Source organism: Microtus oregoni, unplaced genomic scaffold (genome assembly GCF_018167655.1).
Source record: "Microtus oregoni isolate MIOR12 unplaced genomic scaffold, Mior012 000007F_ref0000211, whole genome shotgun sequence".
Taxonomy (NCBI): Eukaryota; Metazoa; Chordata; class Mammalia; order Rodentia; family Cricetidae; genus Microtus; species Microtus oregoni.
Window position 1 is genome coordinate 47,486,514 of NW_024543066.1, and position 22,973 is coordinate 47,509,486.

Here is a 22,973-nt window from a genome sequence, read left to right on the forward strand (position 1 = left end):
CATAAGTTTGCTTTCCTGGTACTCTCTATATGGAGAAATCACAAGAGGAGAAACTTCTTGAACTGGTAGAAATTATGTAGATTAGATGGGGCTAACTTTATAATTCATGGGGTTCTTTTTTTAGCATGTAAGTTGTTTTGATGCTCGTATTTCAACATTTTTGTTTTCCTTATGAATATAATATTGTGCAGAATTAGAAATAGTACAAGATCAAATCTAAAATTCTGCTTTCTGGAAATTTTGTTTGAAATAACATATTTTTTTAAAAAACCTGTATTTTTAACAATTTGGTTTAAAACTAAACTAAAATTTAAAATTCAGGAATTTAAAATATAGCCAGCAGTTTGTAGTGGAATAAGTATCTCAGTATATTGACTTCATAATTAACTCATTGGGTACGGTTAGAGGCCCTGGTTCTCCTGAGCCCTTTTCAGTTTTCCTCAGGGTGTTTTGCACAGCAGGCAGGACGCACCAGCCCCTGGCCTATTTCAATGTGTTTGGTAGCCCAGGAGATGTCTGGTGATGCCATGTCCCCATTAGGCCGGGCATAAGAGGGGATTTCTTTTAACTAGAAGCTTTGTTTTGACTTTCATGTATTTAACTGGTTGCATAAAATAATATCTCCTGTTGTTTCAAGTATAGATACTTGTGAGACAACCATTGTATGCGTTCAGTTTTGGGTCTCTAAGTCTCCAAAAGTAGTAGGGAGTGACTTTTATGGACTTGCTGTCAGTCTGTCCATCTGCCCCCCACCCCCCGTTTATTCTTTGCAAAGCGGATTTCTCTTAGAGCTTTCCTCTTTGTGCTGTTTCCCCCTCATCTCTGCTCCTTTCTCCTCACCTCCTTGCCTAGCAAATGTGTATTACTAAGGACTTCTAGTGGTTAAATCTGGAAGTGCCTCTCAGAAGAATCCACAAACAGTTGGTCTGTGTGCCACTGTAAGCTACCCATAGAAACTGGCAAGAAGTGAGATTCCTGGGTTGTAGAAAATTTTTGTTGAATTCATGTGTTTTTTCAGTAAGAAAAACCTATGCTGTACAGTGGATGGTAAGCATTTGGTATCACCTTCTGTTTATTTGAGTCAGTTCAGAAACCACATTGAAGTTTCATTGACAGAGACATTTTCTATGGTCAGACTGTATAATGTGACAATTCAGTCAGATAAAATGGAGTAGTGTACTGATATATGAGCAGAAGTCCAGCACAGAAGAGGCTGTGGATATGCTTGTTGTTGCTCAGGTGACAGTCAGGGGACATGAAGCGTCTCCAGCCCCTGAGAACCACCCTCACTGTGCCATGAAAGCGGTGGAGTGTTAGAGCAGATTGAAGCCAGGGGTCACTCACAACCCCCAGGCCCTGCATAGTTTCGTAGCACTTGGCATCTTCTCTGGCAGACATGAGAACAGCTGAGTGCATTATGTAAGCAGGTGTGTGTGATGCCATTGCTAAGTTTTGGTTGATTCTGATAGGAAATGGGATAAAATTATACTTTATTAAAAAAAATCAGAAAGATTTGGAAATATTTTCCTCCATAGTGGATACTGGGATTGCACTAGATTTGAAAATGCAGATTTGTTCAAATTTGTTCCCAACTGATACATTTAGGAACATTTTGCAAATAACTTGAATTTCATACCTCCTTAGGCACAATTTTGTTTGAAAAAAAAAAAAAAGAACAGAAAATACTGGATGAACCAGAACTGTGCCTGGGTGAACTGAACATCAACCCCTGCCAGTTCCCTGGGTTCACTGAGTGTGTTCTGAGCTGTAGGCTTCCGTAAGTTGGGGTTCTGCTTCTGTGAGATTTCAGGTGCCCTTCTTGCAGCTCACAGCAGAAGCTGTAGCCTTCCAATACCTGCTTGCACGTTAGGGTGTGGAATACGCCGCTGCTCTTGTCTGAGCAGTGTTTGACTTGATCCATGTTACTTCGCACTTTTTCAGTGTTGTGCCCGTAGCCTCATTTTTGTTTTTTAATCGTGCAGTTTTATATAGAATAGTAATTTACAGGGCTGCATGCACAGCATTATTAAACCATTATTGATACTGCAGTTGCGCTGTCCGCAATTAGCAAAGATTACCAAATGACAGTGCTGCACTCCCTTGGTGGTGGACTTGACTTCTTTTCCAGAGACTCCTGTCGCCCGCCAGTGAATGCTTGCTGCTCTTGCTCTCTCCCTTTTCTTATTTGAGAGCCATTTTGATTTATATTCTCCCCCAGCTCTTCCTCAGAACTACCTCCAACCTCACAAATTCATGTTTGTGTTCTCCCCCCTCCCTTCTGCCTGTCCCTCAAGTATTTTTGGATGTTGGGACCCACCCCTGGAGAGTAAGTCAACCTCCTAGGGGACCTACCAGGGGTTGCACCCATAAATAAAACTGACTCTTGCTGTCCCAGAAGCTATCAAATGCCAATAGTTCCTCAGGTGGGTAGTCCTCAGGTGGGAAGTCCTCAGGTGGTTAGTCCTCAGGTGGGTAGTCCTCAGGTGGGTAGTCCTCAGGTGTGTGCTCTGCCCCTTCACGTGGAGATTGTTTTCCCATCCTGAGCTTGCACACACGTCTTGTGCATGCTGACCGAATCTCTGTGTGTCCATCTGTTCTGTTGTGTCTGGAAAGCACTGCTTACTGAGAACCAACACCACCTCCGACTCTACAGTCTTTTAGTGTTGTATTAGGAGTGGTGGGGCTGCGTCCCCGGCACCCGGCTAGCTTTATCCGAAATAATTACACGGAAACTGTATTCTTTTAAACAGCGCTTCGCCCATTATATCTAGCCTTTTCTCGGCTAACTCTCGCACCTGGACTAGCCCATTTCTTATAATCTGTGTAGCCCACGAGCTGGCTTACCAGGAATGATCTTAACCTGTGTCTGCCTGGAGTGGGAGAATCATGGCGACTCCCTGACTCAGCTTCTTTCTCCCAGCATTCCCTTCTGTTTACTCCGCCTACCTAAGGGTTGGCCTATCAAATGGGTCTAGGCAGTTTCTTTATTAATAAGAAATCACTCCCACATCATTTCCCCTTTTTCTGTTTAAATGAAAAAGAAAGGCTTTAACTTTTACATAGTAAAATTACATATAACAAAACAGTTATCAAGCAAGAATTACAGTTATAGTATTTATATCTATTTTATTTTTTATCATAACAATGGAAAACTATAACTACCTATCCATTCTTCAACTCCATCAAAGACTCCAGAAGGATATAATATTACCTAAGTAAACAAGAAATCCAAAGCTCTAGAAATGACAGAGACATCTCACTGCCTGTACAGTCACCCAAAGTTCCTCTGTACCGTTGGGGCATCCATCTTCAGCCTTCAGGCCCATAGTATCCAGCAGACATTTCCATGAAGCAGGAAATTTCAAAGACAGTTCAGTCACTTTCTGCTGTGTCCTGCAGAGTGTCTCACAGACTCTTTCATGAGTCATGAACCCCAAAAGACCGTCTCACCTTTAGGCAAGTTCACCAGTCCTCTCTCTGTGAGTTCTCTGTGTCCAGTTTATGCATCAGTCCAGGCAAGAGCAGTTTCTTGCCCAAATGGCTATCAAACTCCATAAGGATCCTCTTCGATGCCCATCTTCCTCTCGAAGTAGATTGGTGCTGCCAGGAGCAGACGTGTCTCATTGTTATGAAAAACCCTAAGTTATTAAAATATTTTAAATGCCATATTCTCTAGCCTTTGAGAGATATGAAGAATTCCTATCTGAAATATATCTCTATATATCTAGAAAAATCTAAGTAACATGACTACAAACTTGACTATTTATGATTATCCATCAACAACCTATATTTCCTAATTATTCATTACATTTTAAAAATGAACTACACAATCACAACACCTTATTCAAGATCAGAAATACATATACATATAACAAAATTAACTGTAAAATCCATACCAATGCAAATTATTCATACCTATATCATTTCCCCCTTTAAATGTAAAAGAACATTTATAAACCATATCAGGGAACATGGGCGCAGTTTTTTCTCTCCAAACTGCTTCCTGCTGAATGGGGGCGTCGTTAATTAGGTCTTTCATGGTATAACCTGTGTGCTAGTTTCATCTCAGTTGGCAGTTGAGCGAAGCAATTTTCTGAAGATGTTCACAGAAACTTTTCAGAAGGTCGTGGTCTATCATACCATATCGGAATAGATGCAATCCACAGGGTCTGGTCCTCTGTGAAAACAAAAGAAGACCCTCTCCAAAGCATCATATCCTTAGACCCAAATTTTGAAATCGTAATACCCTTATATCCATTCTGGTTTAGCTTGGCAGCCCATGTAATGAAATGTCTGTCTGTACTTAGCTCCTTCACAGTCAAAAGTTTTAAAGAAAACACAATGTACATAATCCAGACTCTCTGTGAATTTTCCATTTTTACATGGCTTATTTTTCTTTATTTCTTTTAATCTCTTAACTATCTGTACTCTGTCTCTTTAAAGACTTTACCTTTTTTTTAAAACCATTAACTTTATTCTCTATATTCTTTTTCTTCTCTCTCCCAAGCCTACGTACATTCATCCAACAGTGTCTGAATCTGTTTTATTGTGAATCTGTAATTTTTTTTTTTACTCTCCAGGAGCACTTTTGATTTGCGCCTTTAAATCACTAGGCGCTTAAGAATCTAAGCTGTGACATTCCTAGGTCAAAAACAGGTACTGCCTGCTGGCCCCGCCCAGTCCAACATGGTGGAGCCTCTTGTGCCTCTGATCCTTGCACATTGCACCACTAGCATGGCGGAGCGGCTTGTGCCTCTGAGCTGCAGCACGCAATGTCCCCCTTTTAGGCACACAGCAGTCTAGTTGCCATCAAACAAATCGTAGCACTTTACTCCAAATGCTCCATTCAAAAGCTCTGTCTCCCACAGGAGCCAGACAGAGATTGCAATGGCGGCACAGCCCAGAAAGCCAGCATTTTAAAACAGCCAGTTTTTTCCTGCTGCTGAGTCAGGAAAATTTCAAAATGGAGGATGTACCATTTTGTGCTAGCTCTGGGGCCGCCAGGTAGGAGCGGTACTCGGCACTTTAATTCTGTGACTGAGCGTGCAGCACAGAAATTCTTTTCATCCAAGTTACAGCCAAATCTGACACGCAGAGCCGCCTGCCTGAGCCTGATTCTGCAGTCTGCCCAGGTACAGGCAGGGAGCGCTGAGCCATTGGCAGGGTCTCAGAGCACTCTCCTTTCGATCCCAAGCGGGAGCACAAACATCCAGTCCCATAAAATCCATTGAAAAGCTTTAAAGCCAGAGTTTACACTGGCAGCACAGCCCAAAGAAGCTGTGCTTTAAAATGACACAGCGTTTTTTCTGCTGCTGTTGCCGAATCAGGAAATCTCTCTACAGCACGCCACCAACAAACAGCAAAAATCTGTGTTAAACTCTCTCTCCATTATTTTTAAGCCTTCTCAGGTTTTATGTGGAGTTCATTAGCACGTTGGGTGCCACTCTGTTGTATTAGGAGCGGTGGGGCTGCGTCCCCGGCACCCGGCTGCCCACACGGCTAGCTTTACCCGAAATAATTACACGGAAACTGTATTCTTTTAAACACCACTTGGCCCATTATATCTAGCCTTTTCTCGGCTAACTCTCACACCTGGACTAGCCCATTTCTTATACTCTGTGTAGCCCACGAGCTGGCTTACCAGGAATGATCTTAACCCGCGTCTGCCTGGAGTGGGAGAATCATGGTGACTCCCTGACTCAGCTTCTTTCTCCCAGCATTCCCTTCTGTTTACTCCGCCTACCTAAGGGTTGGCCTATCAAATGGGTCTAGGCAGTTTCTTTATTAATAAGAAATCACTCCCACATCAGCTTAGCCCCCTCTTTACCGGTGATCTCTGGAGGTTCCTTCTTGACAAGTTCAAATCTAAATCTTAGCCACTATAGTTACGCAGAATATTTAGATTTTTCAAATTCCAGAGCTAAATTTGTCTGGTTTCTAGTGAGTACTGTAGGTTCTTCCAAGGCTTTCTCCCCTTGCTCCCATTGCTGCCTTCCACGGAGTATTTATGGGTGTGAAACTTTACTTTGATCACAGCACCATTTCTGGCCAAGAATAGTGATGAACTCCAGACTCGACAGATTTCCACATTTTATCCAGGCCAACTCTTCTCCCTCCACATCCATAAACTCTACTTTTCTCCAATGTGAATTGAGACAAAGAAGATTTTTTTTTTATTGTTTAAACCTTGTCCCTCCTTTTGTGCCTGTAAGAGTCTTGTATGTAGTAGCATCCCAGTATGTTGCTCTCTGTTTGAAATGGCTCAGACAGATTGTTAGGGTCTTCCAGAAGTTTTATTTAGGCCCCTCCTATAATTTTCAGTAATTATAGTGAAAACTCTAGAAGTAGAGGTGAAGCATTATGGAAACCAGAATGATGTACTCTGGAAAAAGTTTTTTAAATAGTGTTTTCACTGCTGAGTAGTACTCTAATATGTATATATTCCATACTTTATTCATCCATTCTTCCATTGAAGGGTATCTCGGCTGTTTCCAGGTTCTGGCTATTACAAACAATGCTGCTATGAACATTGTTGAGCATATACTTTTGTTGTATGATAGAGCATCTCTTGGGTATATTCCCAAGAGTGGTATTGTTGGGTCCAGAGGTAGGTTGATCCCGAATTTCCTGAGAAATCACCACACTGCTTTCCAAAGTGGTTGCACAAGTTTGCATTCCCACCAGCAATGGCTATCATTGGTGTTTTTGATTTTAGCCATTCTGACAGGTGTAAGATGGTATCTTAAAGTTGTCTTGATTCGCATTTCCCTGATCGCTAAGGAAGTTGAGCATGACCTTAAGTGTCTTTTGGCCATTTGAATTTCTTCTGTTGAGAATTCTCTGTTCAGCTCAGTGCCCCATTTTATAACTGGGTTAATTAACCTTTTATGGTCTAGTTTCATGAGTTCTTTATATATTTTGGACATCAGACCTTTGTCAGTTGCGGGGTTGGTGAAGATTTTCTCCTAGTCAGTGGGTTGCCTTTTTGTCTTAGTGATAGTGTCCTTTGCTTTATACATATTAGAGTACTACTCAGCAGTAAAAAACAATGACTTCTTGAATTTTGCATGCAAATGGACAGAAATAGAAAACACTATCTTGAGTGAGGTAAGCCAGACCCAAAAAGAGGAACATGGGATGTACTCACTCATATTTGGTTTCTAGCCATAAATAAAGGACATTGAGCCTATAATTTGTGATCCTAGAGAAGCTAAGTAAGAAGGTGAACCCAAAGAAAAACATATAGGCATCCTCCTGAATATTAACCTTCATCAGGCGATGAAAGGAGACAGAGACAGAGACCCACATTGGAGCACCGGACTGAAATCTCAAGGTCTAAATCAGGAACAGAAGGAGAGAGAGCACAAGCAAGGAACTCAGGACCATGAGGGGTGCACCCACACTGAGACAATGGGGATGTTCTATCGGGAACTCACCAAGGCCAGCTGGACTGGGTCTGAAAAAGCATGGGATAAAATCGGACTTGCTGAACATAGCAGACAATGAGGACTGCTGAGAAGTCAAGAACAATGGCACTGGGTTTTGATTCTACTGCACGTACTGGCTTTGTGGGAGCCTAGGCAGTTTGGATGCTCACCTAACTAGACCTGGATGGAGGTGGGTGGTCCTTGGACTTCCCACAGGGCAGGGAACCCTGATTGTTCTTCAGGCTGACAAGGGAGGGGGACTTGTTTGGGGGACGGGGAGGGAAATGGGAGGCGGTGGCGGGGAGGAGGCAGAAATCTTTAATAAATAAATAATAAAAAATCATAATAAAAAATTAGACAGTTGGAGTCAGTTCAGAGAACAAGCCTTGTGTTAACTCTTTAGATTCCCACTCAATTACTGCTGCTGCTGAAAATTAAATATTCCTGGATTTTGAAAAAAAAATAGTGTTTTCACAGTGATCTTGAAAAAGATGACCGTAACTCCAAGAGATCATACAGGCCCTTTGAAGGTGACTAGTCCCCTGTCTTCTCCCTAACATTTGGGTGTGGCCACAGTCCTCTTCCATTGTAAGATAGAAAGAGAAACTCAATTCATTGCAAACATTTCAAACAGTATTAAGCCATTTGTGCCCCAGTTAAAGTGAATAACTTTTATATTCTATTCAGGTATTACAAGCTACGTTGTGAACTAGGCACTCTGGAGGCAGAGGCAAACAGAGCTGTAAAAGTTCAAGGCCAATGTTGTCATCCATCTCCAGTGGGCAGGAAGGGAATAGGGGAGGAGATATTGTGTGTGTGTGTGGGGGGGGTAGATTTAGTTTTAAATTGTGTGTGTGTATGCGCACGTGTGAGTATATTATAGGTACCATGGGAGGCAGAGGCATAATAGGATCCTCTGGGAGCTAGAGTTACAGGCAGTTGTAAGCTACCTGACAGACTTGGGTGCTCTGGAAGAGCAGTGCACACTCTGAACTGCTGAGCCATCTCTCCAGTCTTCCCCTTAAAAATGATTCTAAATCTTGTGTGTCCATGTGTGTCTGGGTGTGGGTGTGTGCGTGAGTACATGGAGGCCAGGAAAAGCGTGTCAGCTCTGAAGTTACAGGTAAGATGCCCAGTGTGGATGCCAGAAGCCAAACCTGGGTTCTCTGAAAGAGCAGCCTGTACTCTTAGTCAGCAAGTTGTCTTTGGTTCGACATTGAGCTTTGAAGACTGCCTCAAGCCATTGGTGCTGCCATGACTGGATACTTCTGGTTGGGTAATTTATATTCCACTTCTGGGGGCGAGAAGTCCACAGGCACCAGCAGCTGGCGAAGAAAGTCTTATTTCATCGGGGCATGGTGGAAGGCAAAAGGAAATGATTCTCTGAGCACTGTTAGAAGCCCCTTTTATGAAGCCCTCATTCCTTTCACCTGAGGAACCCCAGGGCCCTTTTAAAACACCCACTTCTGAACAATGTCAGTTCAGCAGCACATTAATCTTGGAGACACACATTCAAACCACACACCAGGCGTCATTCACACGGTCCTGATGGTGACAGAAGACAACCGTAGATTGAAGTGGTGCCTGTTTTCTGAAGGCCTCATCTTCATTTCATGTTTGCAGCTTTGTCCCTGCTCCTGGAGTCCTCGGGCATGGTCTCGTCCTCCCAGGGTCTTTCCCAAGCTTGGTCGTGCCTGAACACCACTTGAGCTAACATGAACCTCCAAGGTGGCTTCGGAAGTCTAGGCATGTTAGTGTGGAGGGTTAGGTCCATTCAGTGACCAGCATGTTTGTAAACTATGGTCTCCAAACTATGAGTTTTGGGGAATTCTTGACTAATAGTTATAAATAATCATGACTCCACATTAAAGAACAAAGACCTTTGCTCCATAGTTGCTCTAGGATACCCAAGACTGTGCAGCCTTCCTAGCACCACAGCCATCTCCATGGGTTGAGATGGGCAGAAGAGGAAGGGCTGTTAGAGAAGGTAAGGGAAAGCCTGTAGCTCAGAAGACGTTATCGAGATTGTCACCCAAAGAAGAGGAATGGTGAACTACTTTTGTTAAAAGTCTGTGTTCCTTAGTTGACAGAAATTGACTCAAAAACAAATATAAAATCCTCATATGAAACCATTAACATTCTTATTCCAAAACCAAACTTTTCTTAATTGTTGAGAAACAAATTTCAAACAGAAGATAAAGCAGTAACTGATACCAACTTAGTGTGACGTAGTAAGTTCTTCTGTGGTTTTATTTACAGACCTTACGTTAATATGGGGAGTTACTTTCAAAACAGAGCTCTCTTATGAAGGCATTTCGGATTTTTAGTGAATATAGTAGTTTAATAAAATATAAATTTTAACTTTTTCTTTACTTTTAGTTGAAGTTTTTTTTTCCATCTGCTTTAGTTTTGTATTAAACTTTACATTAGAGTTGAACAAATTTACTAGGTGGATTTCTGAGGTATGTTAAATTCACAGGTTCCTAGTGAATTAGTGTTAGAAATTTAGGAGCTTACTAGTAAACAAAACTAACAAAAATTCATTAGCAGTGACTGTATAAAGGTATTTTGTACAGAATAAACAATACCCATGCCCTGTGGCTCATTATTCCATCTGGCAGTGGGTGCTGTGCCAAGCCTCTCTCCTGATAGACATCAAGGAAACCCTTTCACTTGAGTTCTGTAAATAATGTTTATAAAACCAACCACTCTACCTGACTTTGCATTTTGTTGACTTACCAATGTCATATACACAGGGAAGACAGAACAACTTGAGGGAGCTTACTCATTTCACACACACATTTTTTGCTTTTGTCTGCACTCAGATCTCAGATGTTTATTCTAGTGCTTTCATATTAAATATACATTATTTCTTTTATAATAACAAATTGTTAAGCAGTGTAAAGTAATTTGCTTATTGCTAAACTATTTTAAACACGTGTTCTGAGTGTTGTATTGAAACATCATTTGAAAGGATGGTTTGCTCTTGAAGCACAGCAGCAGTATACTTGCTGGCAGGACAAATTCTGCCATCTCCAGCACGGAAAAATAAACTTGAAAATTTAAGAAGAAAACCAACGACTCTGAGCCAGTGTCAATGGTGGGCACAGTGCTTCCTTTTTGCCTGTCTCTCAGGAGTCCCCTTGGCTTCTGAGTGTCCTTCTTCACTTGTGCAGTTGCTACTCAAAAGGTCGTGGTTTTATAGGACAGTCAGAGTCTTTGAAGGCAAATGGGATGGCCAGTTTATCAGTTTCAGTTCCATCGTCCATAGTACCAGATGGCCCTGAGGAAGTGGCTCACCGCTCTGTTCACATCTGCGAGACTAAGAACCTGACTTCCTCAGGTGGGTCATGCGAGCAGTCCTGTGAGATACAGCGCTGACACTTTGTATGGAGGAGGCGAGAATTACATCTTGAACATCTTTCTCCAGCATTCATACTATAATTGCTGACTATAAACTAGCAGACCAGGTAGGAAGGGCTTCTTACTGAATCAATCCTGCTGCGCCTGGAGCATCCTCAGAGCCACATGTTTTCCATTCAGTCCAGTAGCTCGCTGTTCTCTGTCTTCTTTCCCTACCTAGTCTCAGCGGCAACAGCATTTCTCCATTCTGTATAAGCACTTAGCTCAGATTCTGGCACAAAGAGTGAATAAAAAAACAAAAGGATATGACTGCTTCAAGCTATGGAGGAGGAGGTTTATTGTGGAAAAAAAGGAAGAACATAAGCAGGGATAGCAGCATCTGGGAGAATCCTTAGTAAGCTTGGCCAGACTGAGCTGAGTCAGGTGCAGAGAGAGGGAGTGCAAGAGAGAAGCCACTGACCAAGAGGGGCAAAACCTCTCAGCCTGCACACACACATAGATATACCTCATGTGCATTTGCACACACACACGTATTTATACTCGCACACGCGTGCACACACGGGTGCACAATTACAGAATTAGCAAGCACAGAAAACAGAGGAGCTTCCCAGTCCACACTCTTGAGATTTCTCAAGGCTTTTTATGCACTGTAACCTGGGGAGGTAGAACAATTTCAGCTCTGGTGGTTCTCCTTGGAAGGTAATTCTCATAGTGACCTGTGCTGTGTAGATTCTCTGAGCTACACAGCAGACTCCCAAGGAGCACCAAAGTTAGTCACATGCTGGCAGCGTTGTCAATGAGCATATGAAAAGAAGGCATGCTCACCAGCTAATTTTGAGCTTGCAGAAAAACGCTCTGCCAGTTAATGGAGACCATGGCAGCCACCATTTGCAAGTGTCTTCCTTGAGCCAGTTTTTAATCCTCACATCATGAGGTGTGATGTCTTTAATAAGAAGAGTGTTATTTTGAAGGATTTTATATTGTCCCCATGAAAGGATGCAGCAGGACCAGAACTCATAAGTACACACTTCTCTGCCCCTAAGTTCATGTATGTGAAAGAGCCTGTGCTGATGCTGTGGCTTTGTTCTCCATCCCACCTGCTCCCCCACCTCACAACTGGGTTCATTTTATTGCCTGTGTTTTCCGTTTTTCTGCTTTGTTGACAGACCACTATTAGCCAGTTCCTTGATAATGATGTGGCAAGCGACCTTGCTAGGAAGAGAGCTTGTTTCGTCACAACTCTAATGTGGCTTAGCATCAAAAAACGGAACAAAGGCTACTGATAATGGCCTGGACCTTTTCAGTATGCAGATTTGTAATGGCACAAGTGACTTTCTATCAGCACAATGGGTTCTTAGCTCTTCTTTCATCACTGCCTGCTCCATACGTTAAGCTGTAAACAGAATAGTTTAATTTCCATGAATTACTCAGAGCTTGAAGAGTGAATGCTAAATTGAATTCTTCTGCGAGGCCATGGGCTCTGCGTCCTCAGTGAACACAGAGCTCTGCTAACCTTGCTGTTTCCTGTCTTAAAACACAGGAAACTGTCTGTAAGAAAATAGTGCACTTAAAAGGCATGGTGGATTATATTTTAAATGAATGTAACAAAAATGTGGTTTTCTCTGATCATGCAAATAATTCAATCTGTATTTAACTACTAAAAAATAATTGTGCTGGCAGTTAGTGATAAGCAATACAAAGCAAAACAAGGTAAAATTTAAAGGAACAGATGTGTTCAGGTCTAGGAGTCTCAATCAGGTTTCTCTGCCCATTAAAAAAATTAAAAGGCAGGAAAAATCTTGAGCCAAAAGTAGCAGGGAAGAAATATCAAACTCAGCAGACAAAATCAGAAGTTGAAGAAAGACTTTTAGCCGAAGTAAGGAAGCACACAGATACAGTAGGCACACAGAAAAATGGGAAAAAAGGACCCCCCCAAAAGCAGAGGAGATATGCAAGGACCCGAAAATTTGGTGTTTTCTCTGGGGTTGCCTTTTAAAATCTCTGAAGGGTCTTTTCCCTTTCAGTGTAGGGTGGTTTTAGTTTGTAGAAGGACAGAATGGCTGCTTTTCCTAAGACTGGTGCTTGACATGCCCTAGTCTGGCCTCGAACTTGTTGAGCCAGTTCCTCAGCTGGGGCTCTGCTGGCGGGAGAAACAACCACAAGACCTTTGTTCTGAGTTGCCATACTTTGTCTCAGGGTTGGAGGGTGAAGACGAAGGCAGCCATTTTGAAGTTCACCATCTTTACTACCTAGTCATGTCCTTGTTTTTATCTGACTGCCTACCAGGGGTCTCTCTGACTCCTAGTCCTCAGCAAGGTACTGAATCAAACCATTGAGAGAAACAGTTTTAGGAGGTGTGGTGTTTTAATACTGTTTGTGGTGAATGCCATATCATATACTGCTACTGGTTTCACCTCTCTCCTCCTGTGTGTGGGGTGGGGGGACTAGGGACTGACCCCAGGCCCTGGAGTGTGCTCCATGAGTGCTCTACCACAGTTACATCCGTAGTTCTATTATGTTTTTAAACTAATTTTCTTATGAAAACATTTTGGCTAAAGTGGGTGGAAGTTTCTAGGTGTTAAGCTGTTTATAAAATGCAGGGGTGCTGGGCGGTGGTGGTGTACACGCCTTTAATCCCAGCACTCGGGAGGTAGAGGCAGGCGGATCTCTGTGAGATTGAGGCCAGCCTGGTCTAGAAGAGCTAGTTCCAGGACAGGAACCAAAAGCTACAGAGAAACCCTGTCTCAAAAATCAAAAAAAAAAAGGGGGGGGGGTTAGAACTCAGGTCAGTGTCAGGCACAGTGCCTCATTCCCAACCCTTAAAAGGCTGAGCTGGGAATTTTGTCAGATTTTAAGGCCATTTGGTCCACCCAATGAGTTCCAGGTCACCCTAAACTACAGTATAAGACCAAACCTCAAAAAACAGACAAACAAAAAACCCAGAAGAGTCCTTAGATAGGTTGAGCACACCCATTGATACCGCCCAAGGCAAGTTCAGTGTGTACCATGTGAATACCCCGGAGTGCGGTTCTACCCAGTCCACCTGCGCATGAACCTGTCTGCCTGAGTTTAGAACCTGGCTGTCTGGTGTGATCTCACGTGTGACTGTTCCTTTACAGATGATGCAGTCTCTCAAGGCGCTGATCGAGAATGCAGATGCTGTGTATGAAAAGATTGTACATTGCCAGAAGGCAGGTGAGTAGGTTTCTTTAAAACAAAACTACCACCATCATCAGTTTCCACAAAACTATGTCCTCGTTTTGGTACTCTGAAAAAAACAAATAAGACACTTATTTTTCCATGGCTAAACCCTAAAGCAGTGGTTCTCAACCCCAGATGATGGGTGTCCCTAGAGAGAGATTGCAGATACATCAGCACCGGTTGACTAGGAGGCCCGTAACTACCAGACTCTGCCGATGGTCTAAACAAGGTGGCTAACATCGGTAGTGCCAGCACTTGGGACACTGGGGCAGGACGGTGGTGAGTTTGAGAGCAATCTGGGCTACATAGTGAGGCCTTGTCTCCAAAACTCAACCACCTCCAGGCGTTTCTAGCATGAAGCTATGATAAGAGCCTGTATTAATCTCTTCCTTGGTTCTGTATTTGCTGGGAAGCCTCCAGGCCGTCACCAGTGAGCTCGTAATGCAGCGAGGGTGACTGGAGCGAGGCATGGCTCTGAGAAAAGAGAGCCCCTTTACTGTTAGTGTGTTTGCATTTTCAGGTGTTGATAGAGTACTGCACTGTGCTGTAAAATGCCTTTTATGTGAGGAGCCTCTGTAGACAATGGGATTATGATGCAGTAAACATATTGTACGTATAAAATGCCATATAGAGAAAACACACTGAACTCACCACCCTGCTGAGCAGTGTGGCATAGATGCACAGCGCACCACAGAGCATAAGCTGTTGCCCATGACCACGTAGCTGCGGCCTGCAGCTCGCTGTTGCTGCTTAGCCTTGGGAGTGAGAACGTTGGAACTCGAGCTGTGTATTCTTCCCACTTTCACTCCATGGCTGTGTTTAAAATCACAAGTTTGAGCCCTTGTAAACCAGGAACCATCTGTAGATATTTGTAGTTGTAATACTTTTCAAGTGTCTATATTGTGATGAAAATACAGTGTTTTCAGTTGTCCAGTTTCAAGGATCAGATTGTAAGGTTCTAACATGAAGATATTTCAAGTTTGAAGAAGGTTGACCTTGCTTTCTGGGGTCTCTTTACAATAAAGAGATTTCACAATTGCTGTGCTTTTTAAAAGCCACTTTTTCAGAAATGAATTAAAGTAGATAGAAAATAAAGGCATGTGTGAAAAGTTTTGGTATTTATTGGATGAATATTCAAATTTGTGACTAATCAACAAACTCCCAAATCCACATTTTTTTGTCAGTAAAATACTGTTAGCAAAATGTTTTTATTTCTGGTCCTTTCCAAGCTAGTTCTCCCTACAGTATCCATCCAAATGCCATTTTGGCATGACATTATCCTACACAGAATAGCAGAACATGTGATGCTAATCTGATCTCCTAACTCACAAACAAGACCATCAACCAAGTCTCCCAACATGTTGCCAATGTTATCGAAGATTCGTTGTATACCATCTGCTCCCTCATTTAATAAATACATTTTGAACTTTTATATGCATAAGGCTCTTGATAGCTCTTACATACCAAAATGTGAAAAGTATGTGGGTCTAATTTTATCTTTCTAGAATCTTCAAATCATGCAGAAGATATGGTTGGAATGTTGGGTACTTAGAGCAGTGGTTCTCAACCTTCCTGATGCTGCGACCCTTTAGTACAGTTCCTCATGTTGTGCTGACTCCCAACTACAAAATTATTCCGTTGCTGCTTTCTAACTTTAATATTTTTGGAGATAGAGGTTTGCCAAAGGGTTTGTGACCCGTGGGTCGAGAGCCACTGCCTTGGTGTGTTAGTCAGTACTCTCAGCTCACTCGAGAAGTGATGCAGAGCCTCTGAGATTTATAACAAGACAAGAGGGTTACTGAGCAAAAGGCTTCAGCTGTGTGCGGAGAATTTGAAAAAACAGAATTAGTTGGGAACATTGTCAATCTTGAGAAGGTGCTTCTGAAAGCAGGGAGGAAGGAAAGGAAGTGCCCTGTTGCTCTGCAGGCCGCTCTTCTCCTGCTTCCCCACCCATTCTCACAGACTTTCCCTCCAGCAGGACTCACTCGCTCTCTGCTAGGATGTAGTACTGTTGAAGTTGCCCAGTGTTTCTGAAGACCTTTCATGATGCTAGGGTTTGTGTTACTAAAGTGTTCTGTTGAGTCCTTCAGTCCACTGGGGTTTGTGTTACTAAAGTGTTCTGTGGAGTCCTTCAGTCCACTTTCTCCCTTCAGTTGACAGAACTTCAGTTGTGCATTTTATTAATGTATTTCATCTTCCAAATCAGACCGCTTCCTACAGCAGCAAGACTGTATGTTGTCACACTCTGTATCTTGCCCAAAACATGCGTTCTAAGATTCTGTGCAGGTGTTAACTAAAGAAATGGGATTTGACTTTTATTAAGTATTCTGTTAAACACATGTATCAGTATGTTGAATTTTGTGAAATTTTAAACAGGAACTCTGTTAATTCAACTATTTGTGTGGGGTTTTTTTCTTTGCAGATTCACAGGTTTATGAAATTTGATAACGTCTATAATGGGCTTGTGTTGTGCAGCTGATAAGAAAATGCTTGCTGCACACAGTAGAATGTAGTATAGCAGGCATTAGTCTGATGAGACGTAGGGTGACCACTGTGTGAGGCTCTAGGTTAGCCCTGGGGAGAAAGCTACAAATAGGCAAACCAAGATGACTTTTAGGTTTAAGTTACCCTTGCCACTATGCAGGAGTTCTTAGACCCCTGGTCTTTCATTCTTTATGTTTATAGTTATTGTAAGGACATACAGTCATTAGTCAAATGAAGAATTGCTAACCTGTATCGAGTTCAGAAGACATTTGTGTAAGATTTTACTATAGAAGTCATTATTGCTCCACTTGAAGAACTTCAATCTTTCACAGGAAGATCAGGTCACCAGAATGTCATAAAGAAGGAACTCAGACGAATTTCTAGCTTTTAAGTCAAAATTCATATTTTATTAGATACCATTTCATTAACTCAGTGGAATAGCAATTCTAGCCAGCATCCATCCATCACTTTTTAAGGTGTGTGCCTTTGCTTACACTCCTTGAACTTTAGTAGATTTTGTGGGAGAGAAGCGCACCGTTGGTGTTGTGGAGAGAGAGTTGGGCAGGCCCTGTTGCTCTGAGGAGCAGTCAGTCTGCAGGCTCCCAGGGGGACAGACCCTTGAGGGCAGGAGAACAAGCCATGGGAACAGTACTGATGGGTAGCAAGGCTTCTCTAGTTTATTCTTTCAGGGAAAGCTTGTGGCAGAGAGAATTAGGGGGTAAGAAAAATGTTTAATGAGAAAATGCTTGTTCATGGGAACCTGGAGGACCCAGTAAAGAGGAAGATGTTCAAACACACACACATTTAAAATTAAAAACGAAAATGATGAGGTGAGGAGGGATGGAACACTTGATCTTAAGAAGGGAGCAGACCCTTTTCTGAGACAGCAGAAACAATGTGACTTTTAGAGAAAGGATAAGATCTGAGGAGGGCATTTGCCTGGGCAGCTGCACAGAGAAGTGCTGCCCTAGGGAGCCTCAGCTTGGGGAAGCAAGGGGAAGAGGAAGCTGGGGACTCCGTGGGTAGATTTGTTCAGTTGGGGCTCACAGTGCCATCTGAAGAAGCTGGTTACAAACTGTATCGTGCAAGGCACTGCAGGAGGCACCGTCTGAACACCATATGAATAAGACCAAGAAGTGAGGACAGACAGAACTATGCAGGAATAAGTGTGTATGACAGGAAGTGAGGACAGACAGAACTATGCAGGAGTAAGTCTGTATGACAGGAAGTGAGGACAGACAGAACTATGCAGGAATAAGTGTGTATGACAGGAAGTGAGGACAGACAGAACTATACAGGAATAAGTGTGTATGACAGGAAGTGAGGACAGACAGAACTATGCAGGAATAAGTGTGTATGACAGGAAGTGAGGACAGACAGAACTATGCAGGAATAAGTGTGTATGACAAGAAGTGAGGACAGACAGAACTATGCAGGAATAAGTGTGTATGACAAGAAGTGAGGACAGACAGAACTTTGCAGGAATAAGTGTGTATGACAAGAAGTGAGGACAGACAGAACTATGCAGGAATAAGTGTGTATGACAGGAAGTGAGGACAGACAGAACTATGCAGGAATAAGTGTGTATGACAAGAAGTGAGGACAGACAGAACTTTGCAGGAATAAGTGTGTATGACTTAGCACACCCTTTCTCAAGCGAACAAGTGTAAGGACACATGCAGGAGAGCTGATCAGGAACCTGCAGAGGAAGAATTATTTTTAAAACATACATAAACACTGATGCAATCTGTCAAATTCTTCTAGAAAAAGAACTATTTCCTCCTTGTCTCTATTTCTTTTTCTCTTCCAATGTCTGAATCTATAGCCCTGCTTTGTCATATGGGTCTCCTTCTCATCACTGAATTGCCTTCCTTCTTGAAGCTCAGGGAACTAGATGGAAACACATTTTTATCGGGTAGTTTTAAGTGGAAAATCTTCGCTGGAGGAGACTATGTACTTCCTGTTAAAGAATTAACACCTTTGATTAATATTTGTTCACTCCTGATACCTCATTAAAATGACCACAGGGGCTTTTTTTAAATGCAGACATCCATAAAGACAATAGGAGCAGCAAAATTTCAGGAACTGAAAGCAGCTGAACAAGGGACAGTGACCCAATGAGTGGTAATTGTTCATCTGCTGCCCCAGGAAAGCTGCATAGAAGCTGGCATGGTGGCAGTGGAAGTAGATGGGGTCCAACCAGCAATTTCATTTACACCGCACACTACCTGCTTGGATGTGTAGATGCCCAGCCTCCACATGTGGAAGCTCCAGGAGGCTCACAGGCAGTCCAGTTCCTAGTCCAGTTCCTAGCTTCAGCGCCCCTGAGTAAAGGGTATAAGGCAACCCTCCAGAGAGTAAAAGCTTTTATTGCCTTCCTCTTAGCTGGTTAATGGAACTTCATCTAGAATGAGTCCTTTATAGCTCTCTATCTATATATGTTTTTCAGAATCTGATTTTGAAGTTTTGTGCTAATGACTGAGTCAGCTTTGTTGACAGAGGTTTCTGTCCCACTCGGTCCTGCAGCTGTTCAGTCCCAGAGAAACACACAGAGGTCTACATTAGTTATAAAGTGCATGGCTTATTAGCTCAGGCTTTCTTATTAACTAACTCTTATATCTTACATTAACCCATAATTCTTGATTGTGTTTGCCACGTGGCTTGGTACCTTTATCAGTGAGGCATTCTCATCTTGCTTCCTCTGCATCTGGGTGACGACTGCAGAATGAGCCTTTCCTCTTCACAGAATTCTTCTATTCTGGTCACCCTGCCTATACTTTTCTACCTGGCTACTGGCCAATCAGTCTTTTATTAAAACCAATACAAGTGACAAATCTTTATAGGAACAAGACCATTATCCCACAGCTCTTCCCCCTTTTTTTCAAAGCAAAAACTGTGAATCTAATCTCCCTTGCTTAGCTTTCTTTCTTACCATTATCTGTAACAACTTGCAACCAACACTCTAAACAAAGAAAAACATCCATAATCCATTTTGGGGGAACATGGGCATAGTTTTCTAGGCTACTTTCTGCTGATTGGGGGTGCTGATAATCATATGGGGACCTAAAGAAAACTTAGGATTATGGTCAGGTCTTGACTGGAATATTTTGTGAGGCTTGATTATCTGAGGCAACAGTGTTAAGGCTATTTTTGATGTTCTTGATCTCAGAGGAAACTCAAACAGAGGTCCTCTAAACTATTGGATCATTTGGGCCATCCGCTCCTATTGGAGATTTTTCAGAGGGTCTTCCTTGATAAAACTTGATTTTTCTTAACGTAGAATGAATCTACGGCCTCCCATTTCCTGTGGGAACAAAAGCGAAACCTCTTCTCCAAAGTAACATATCTTTTCACTTAAATTTTGAAGTCAAGGCATCAAAGACAGCACAATAACATATAGTATCCAGATTCTTTGTGTATTTTCCATCTTTATGTAGCTTTTTAACCTTCATTTCTTTTATTTTTATTTTTAATTCTTGGTTTTTTGGGACAGGGTTTCTCTGTGTACCTTGAACTCACAGGGATTCTCCTGTCTCTGCCTCCCAAGTGTTGGGATTAAAGGTGTGTGCCACCACACCCACCTTCTCTCTCTCTCTCTCTCTCTCTCTCTCTCTCTCTCTCGTTCTCTCTCTCCCTCCCTCTCTTTATTCTTTTGCTTTTCTGTCCCAATATATTTTTAAACACACTGTAAACTGGTTTTTGTTTTTGGTCTGAATCTATCTTTATTGTATATCTCTTTTTTTTTCAACCACATGAGTCTTTAATTTGCTAAGTGATATGGCTAGGATTAAAGCTGTGGCTTTGACAACTGGATCCACCCCATTCCTTAACTTTCTGATAGTATAGCTTCATAGCAGAGGTACTGGCGTGAGCCATGTTTATTGCCACAACTCTATGGAGTTTCAAGGTCCCTGCCACCACCAAAAAGCATCCTGTCAGCTATTCATAAACACCGTTTAATACCAACTGACTAGTGAAAATTAGTGGAAGCTTTGGGATACCAAGAGGTAGCAAGGCCAACAGCATTCCTTGCTCTTTTCTGCCCCCTTCTGACATTCCTTTGTCACTAATACATGAGTATAAGGGAAAGAATCACAAAGCTCAGCTCATTCACAGGACAGTTAGCAAGCAGCTGTTCTTTCGATCCCATGACTCTGGCACATCATCTTTACTCAGCCTTGACATCACCCTTTGCACCAGTGAAGCTTCAGAGGAAAGTCCAAACCTCCTGGAGTTACCGTCCTTCTAAAATACCACGCAGGAATGAGTTATCATGAGCACACTACAGTTTGAGCATGTCTCTTCCCAGGGAAAAGTGGAGAAGACCTTCTGTTGCATCCTTGGCCCCGTGTCTTTTCCCTCCTCCCTCACGGGGACAGGGACAGCTCAGAAGCAGACATAGACTCCTTTTTTGTATGTAACTTCCATTAGTGATGTTCCTCTCTTGCAACAAACAAAGGGGAGGGAAGTTGCGGGGGTCAGGTGGGAGGTGGAGCTTGTCCTTCCTGGGGCACATGCGCTGTGATCAAATTCCAAAGCTCTACTGTTTGGCCATGTCTTTCTCTGTTCTCCTTTGTAAATACAGTCTCTGAACACATCCTTTCCATTTAAATAACAACTTGATGGTTTCCACGGCTGCTGAATATGAGGTCAGATGTAATCCTCCTTAGCTTTTAGCTCTGCCTCTTGGGTAAAGAACTGCTCTGGTTGCTGTGTCTATTATAACTGCCTGGTACAGCCAAGAACCATAATTTAAGTCCACAAGCAAGTCACAGTTTCTCACACAAAGACTAGGATGTTTTGAAAATTACCACATGCCAATAATAGGCATCATCAGATCCAAGATAAATTAAATTAACCTATATGATTTCTGAGGACCTAGATTTTCAAATGAAAATCCTCATAATGAAATCATTACAGTATAATATAATATCATGTGATGTAACAGATCACATACAGCATACCCCAACATAATATAAGAAGGATCATAACTGCTGAAGGATGGAACATTTTAGGTGAGCAAAATTTAGAGGGCTTGATCATGAAGCCAAGCTTGGGGTAGAGGTGAGAACTATGTAAACCAGGCTTCCATCCAGTGGGGGAGCTGCCGGAATAGGAGAGTCCTGGGAAGAAAGGGCTGGGAAGAAGTGCCGGAAGTACTGGGACAGGATTCATTCTGTCAACTTGACACAGTCCAGAATTCCATGGGAGCTTGTCTATATCAGGCTGGCCTGTGGGCGTGTTTCTTAGAAATGGTCTCTATTCCACATTAATTTGTATGAGATCATCTGTTATGGATGGCACTGTTCTCTGGGTCTGAGTCCTGAATTGTATGAGAGTAAAGAAAGCCAGATGGGTGCTAGGTACACATGCAGTTGTTTCTCTCTGCTGGTGGCTGGAGCTCTGATGGGATTGGCTGCTTCAGGCTCCTGTAACTCCCATGCAGGGGTACACTGTGACCTGGAACTGTAAGCCGTATAAACCCTTTCCCCTTAAGCTGCGTACTCCACATATTTTATCACAGCACGGAGAGGAAGCTGGGCAATTATGAAAGCTTAGCAGCGTCTTTACACCAATGGCTGACCTCACTCCACCTTGTCTTCCTCTGTAGCGGTCATGACCTTCTAGCACACCTTGTATTTGTAGACAGTGTCTGTTTTCATTGGTTTAAGGTGCAAAGTCCTCAGGCTTTTTGTTCATAGCACACTCCTGACACCAAGAGCAGTGTCTGGAGAGCACGCACAAAGTCACATGACAGATGAGGCTGCGATACAGGCAAAGGGCTACTGAACTCTGAGTCAGCAAACATGGTTATTAGACACAATGAACAATTTCTTTGTGGCCCAAGCTAACTATGTGAAGGTAAGGTTGATAGTATTTACTAATAAACTGCTTATGGGTAATAGGATAGAAAGAGGGGAATGAGAATGATTTAAGATCTTTGTCCCATCCTTGAGAGACAGAACTGCTTTTTACCACTGTAGGAGACGTGGGCAGTGTGAGCAGAGAAAGATCAGGGCTTGTTTGGGGTTAAGCTGCATGTGACATGCCTGGCTGATTTCCCAGTGTAGGGTTGAGAAGAGCGGTCTAGACTGGAGGTAACAAATCTGGAAACCATAACTACAAGTGAGACCGTGGGCTGACGCTGTGGACACCTGACCCCCCCAGAGCTTCTATGTCAGGAGATGCAAAATAAGTACAGGCACTTGAGGTCCAGCAGCCTGAGTGTCCATGGAGGGTACAAGGCATGCCGAAGGGAAGCTGACACCCTCCATCAGATCAAAGTTGAAGGCTCCTCAGCACCCACTACATGCACCTTGTGATAGCTTGGTGAGGGTGTCAGGGAAATCTCATGGCTGGCATGTGAGTTGGGTTCAAAGTTAGGAAAGTCATATGAGAAATTTCAGAATTGCAAAATGCATCTATTTTGAGTCAGTAATTTGACTTTTTAGAGTCTTTGTAAAGATATGATTATATACTTAGCAAAGTTTTCTTTGT

The 22,973-nt window shown here is 42.6% G+C and overlaps 1 protein-coding gene across 3 annotated transcripts in view; it reads left to right on the forward strand.

Annotated features, from left to right (window-relative positions):
* The window catches only part of Plcl2 (phospholipase C like 2), a 176,229-nt gene that overhangs the window by 128,216 nt on the left and 25,040 nt on the right, over positions 1-22,973 (forward strand). For all 3 annotated transcript variants that reach the window (XM_041655454.1, XM_041655456.1, XM_041655453.1), the window contains one exon: positions 13,910-13,985. In XM_041655454.1, coding sequence (XP_041511388.1) covers positions 13,910-13,985 — 76 coding nt within the window. The remainder of the gene's footprint in view (positions 1-13,909; positions 13,986-22,973) is intronic.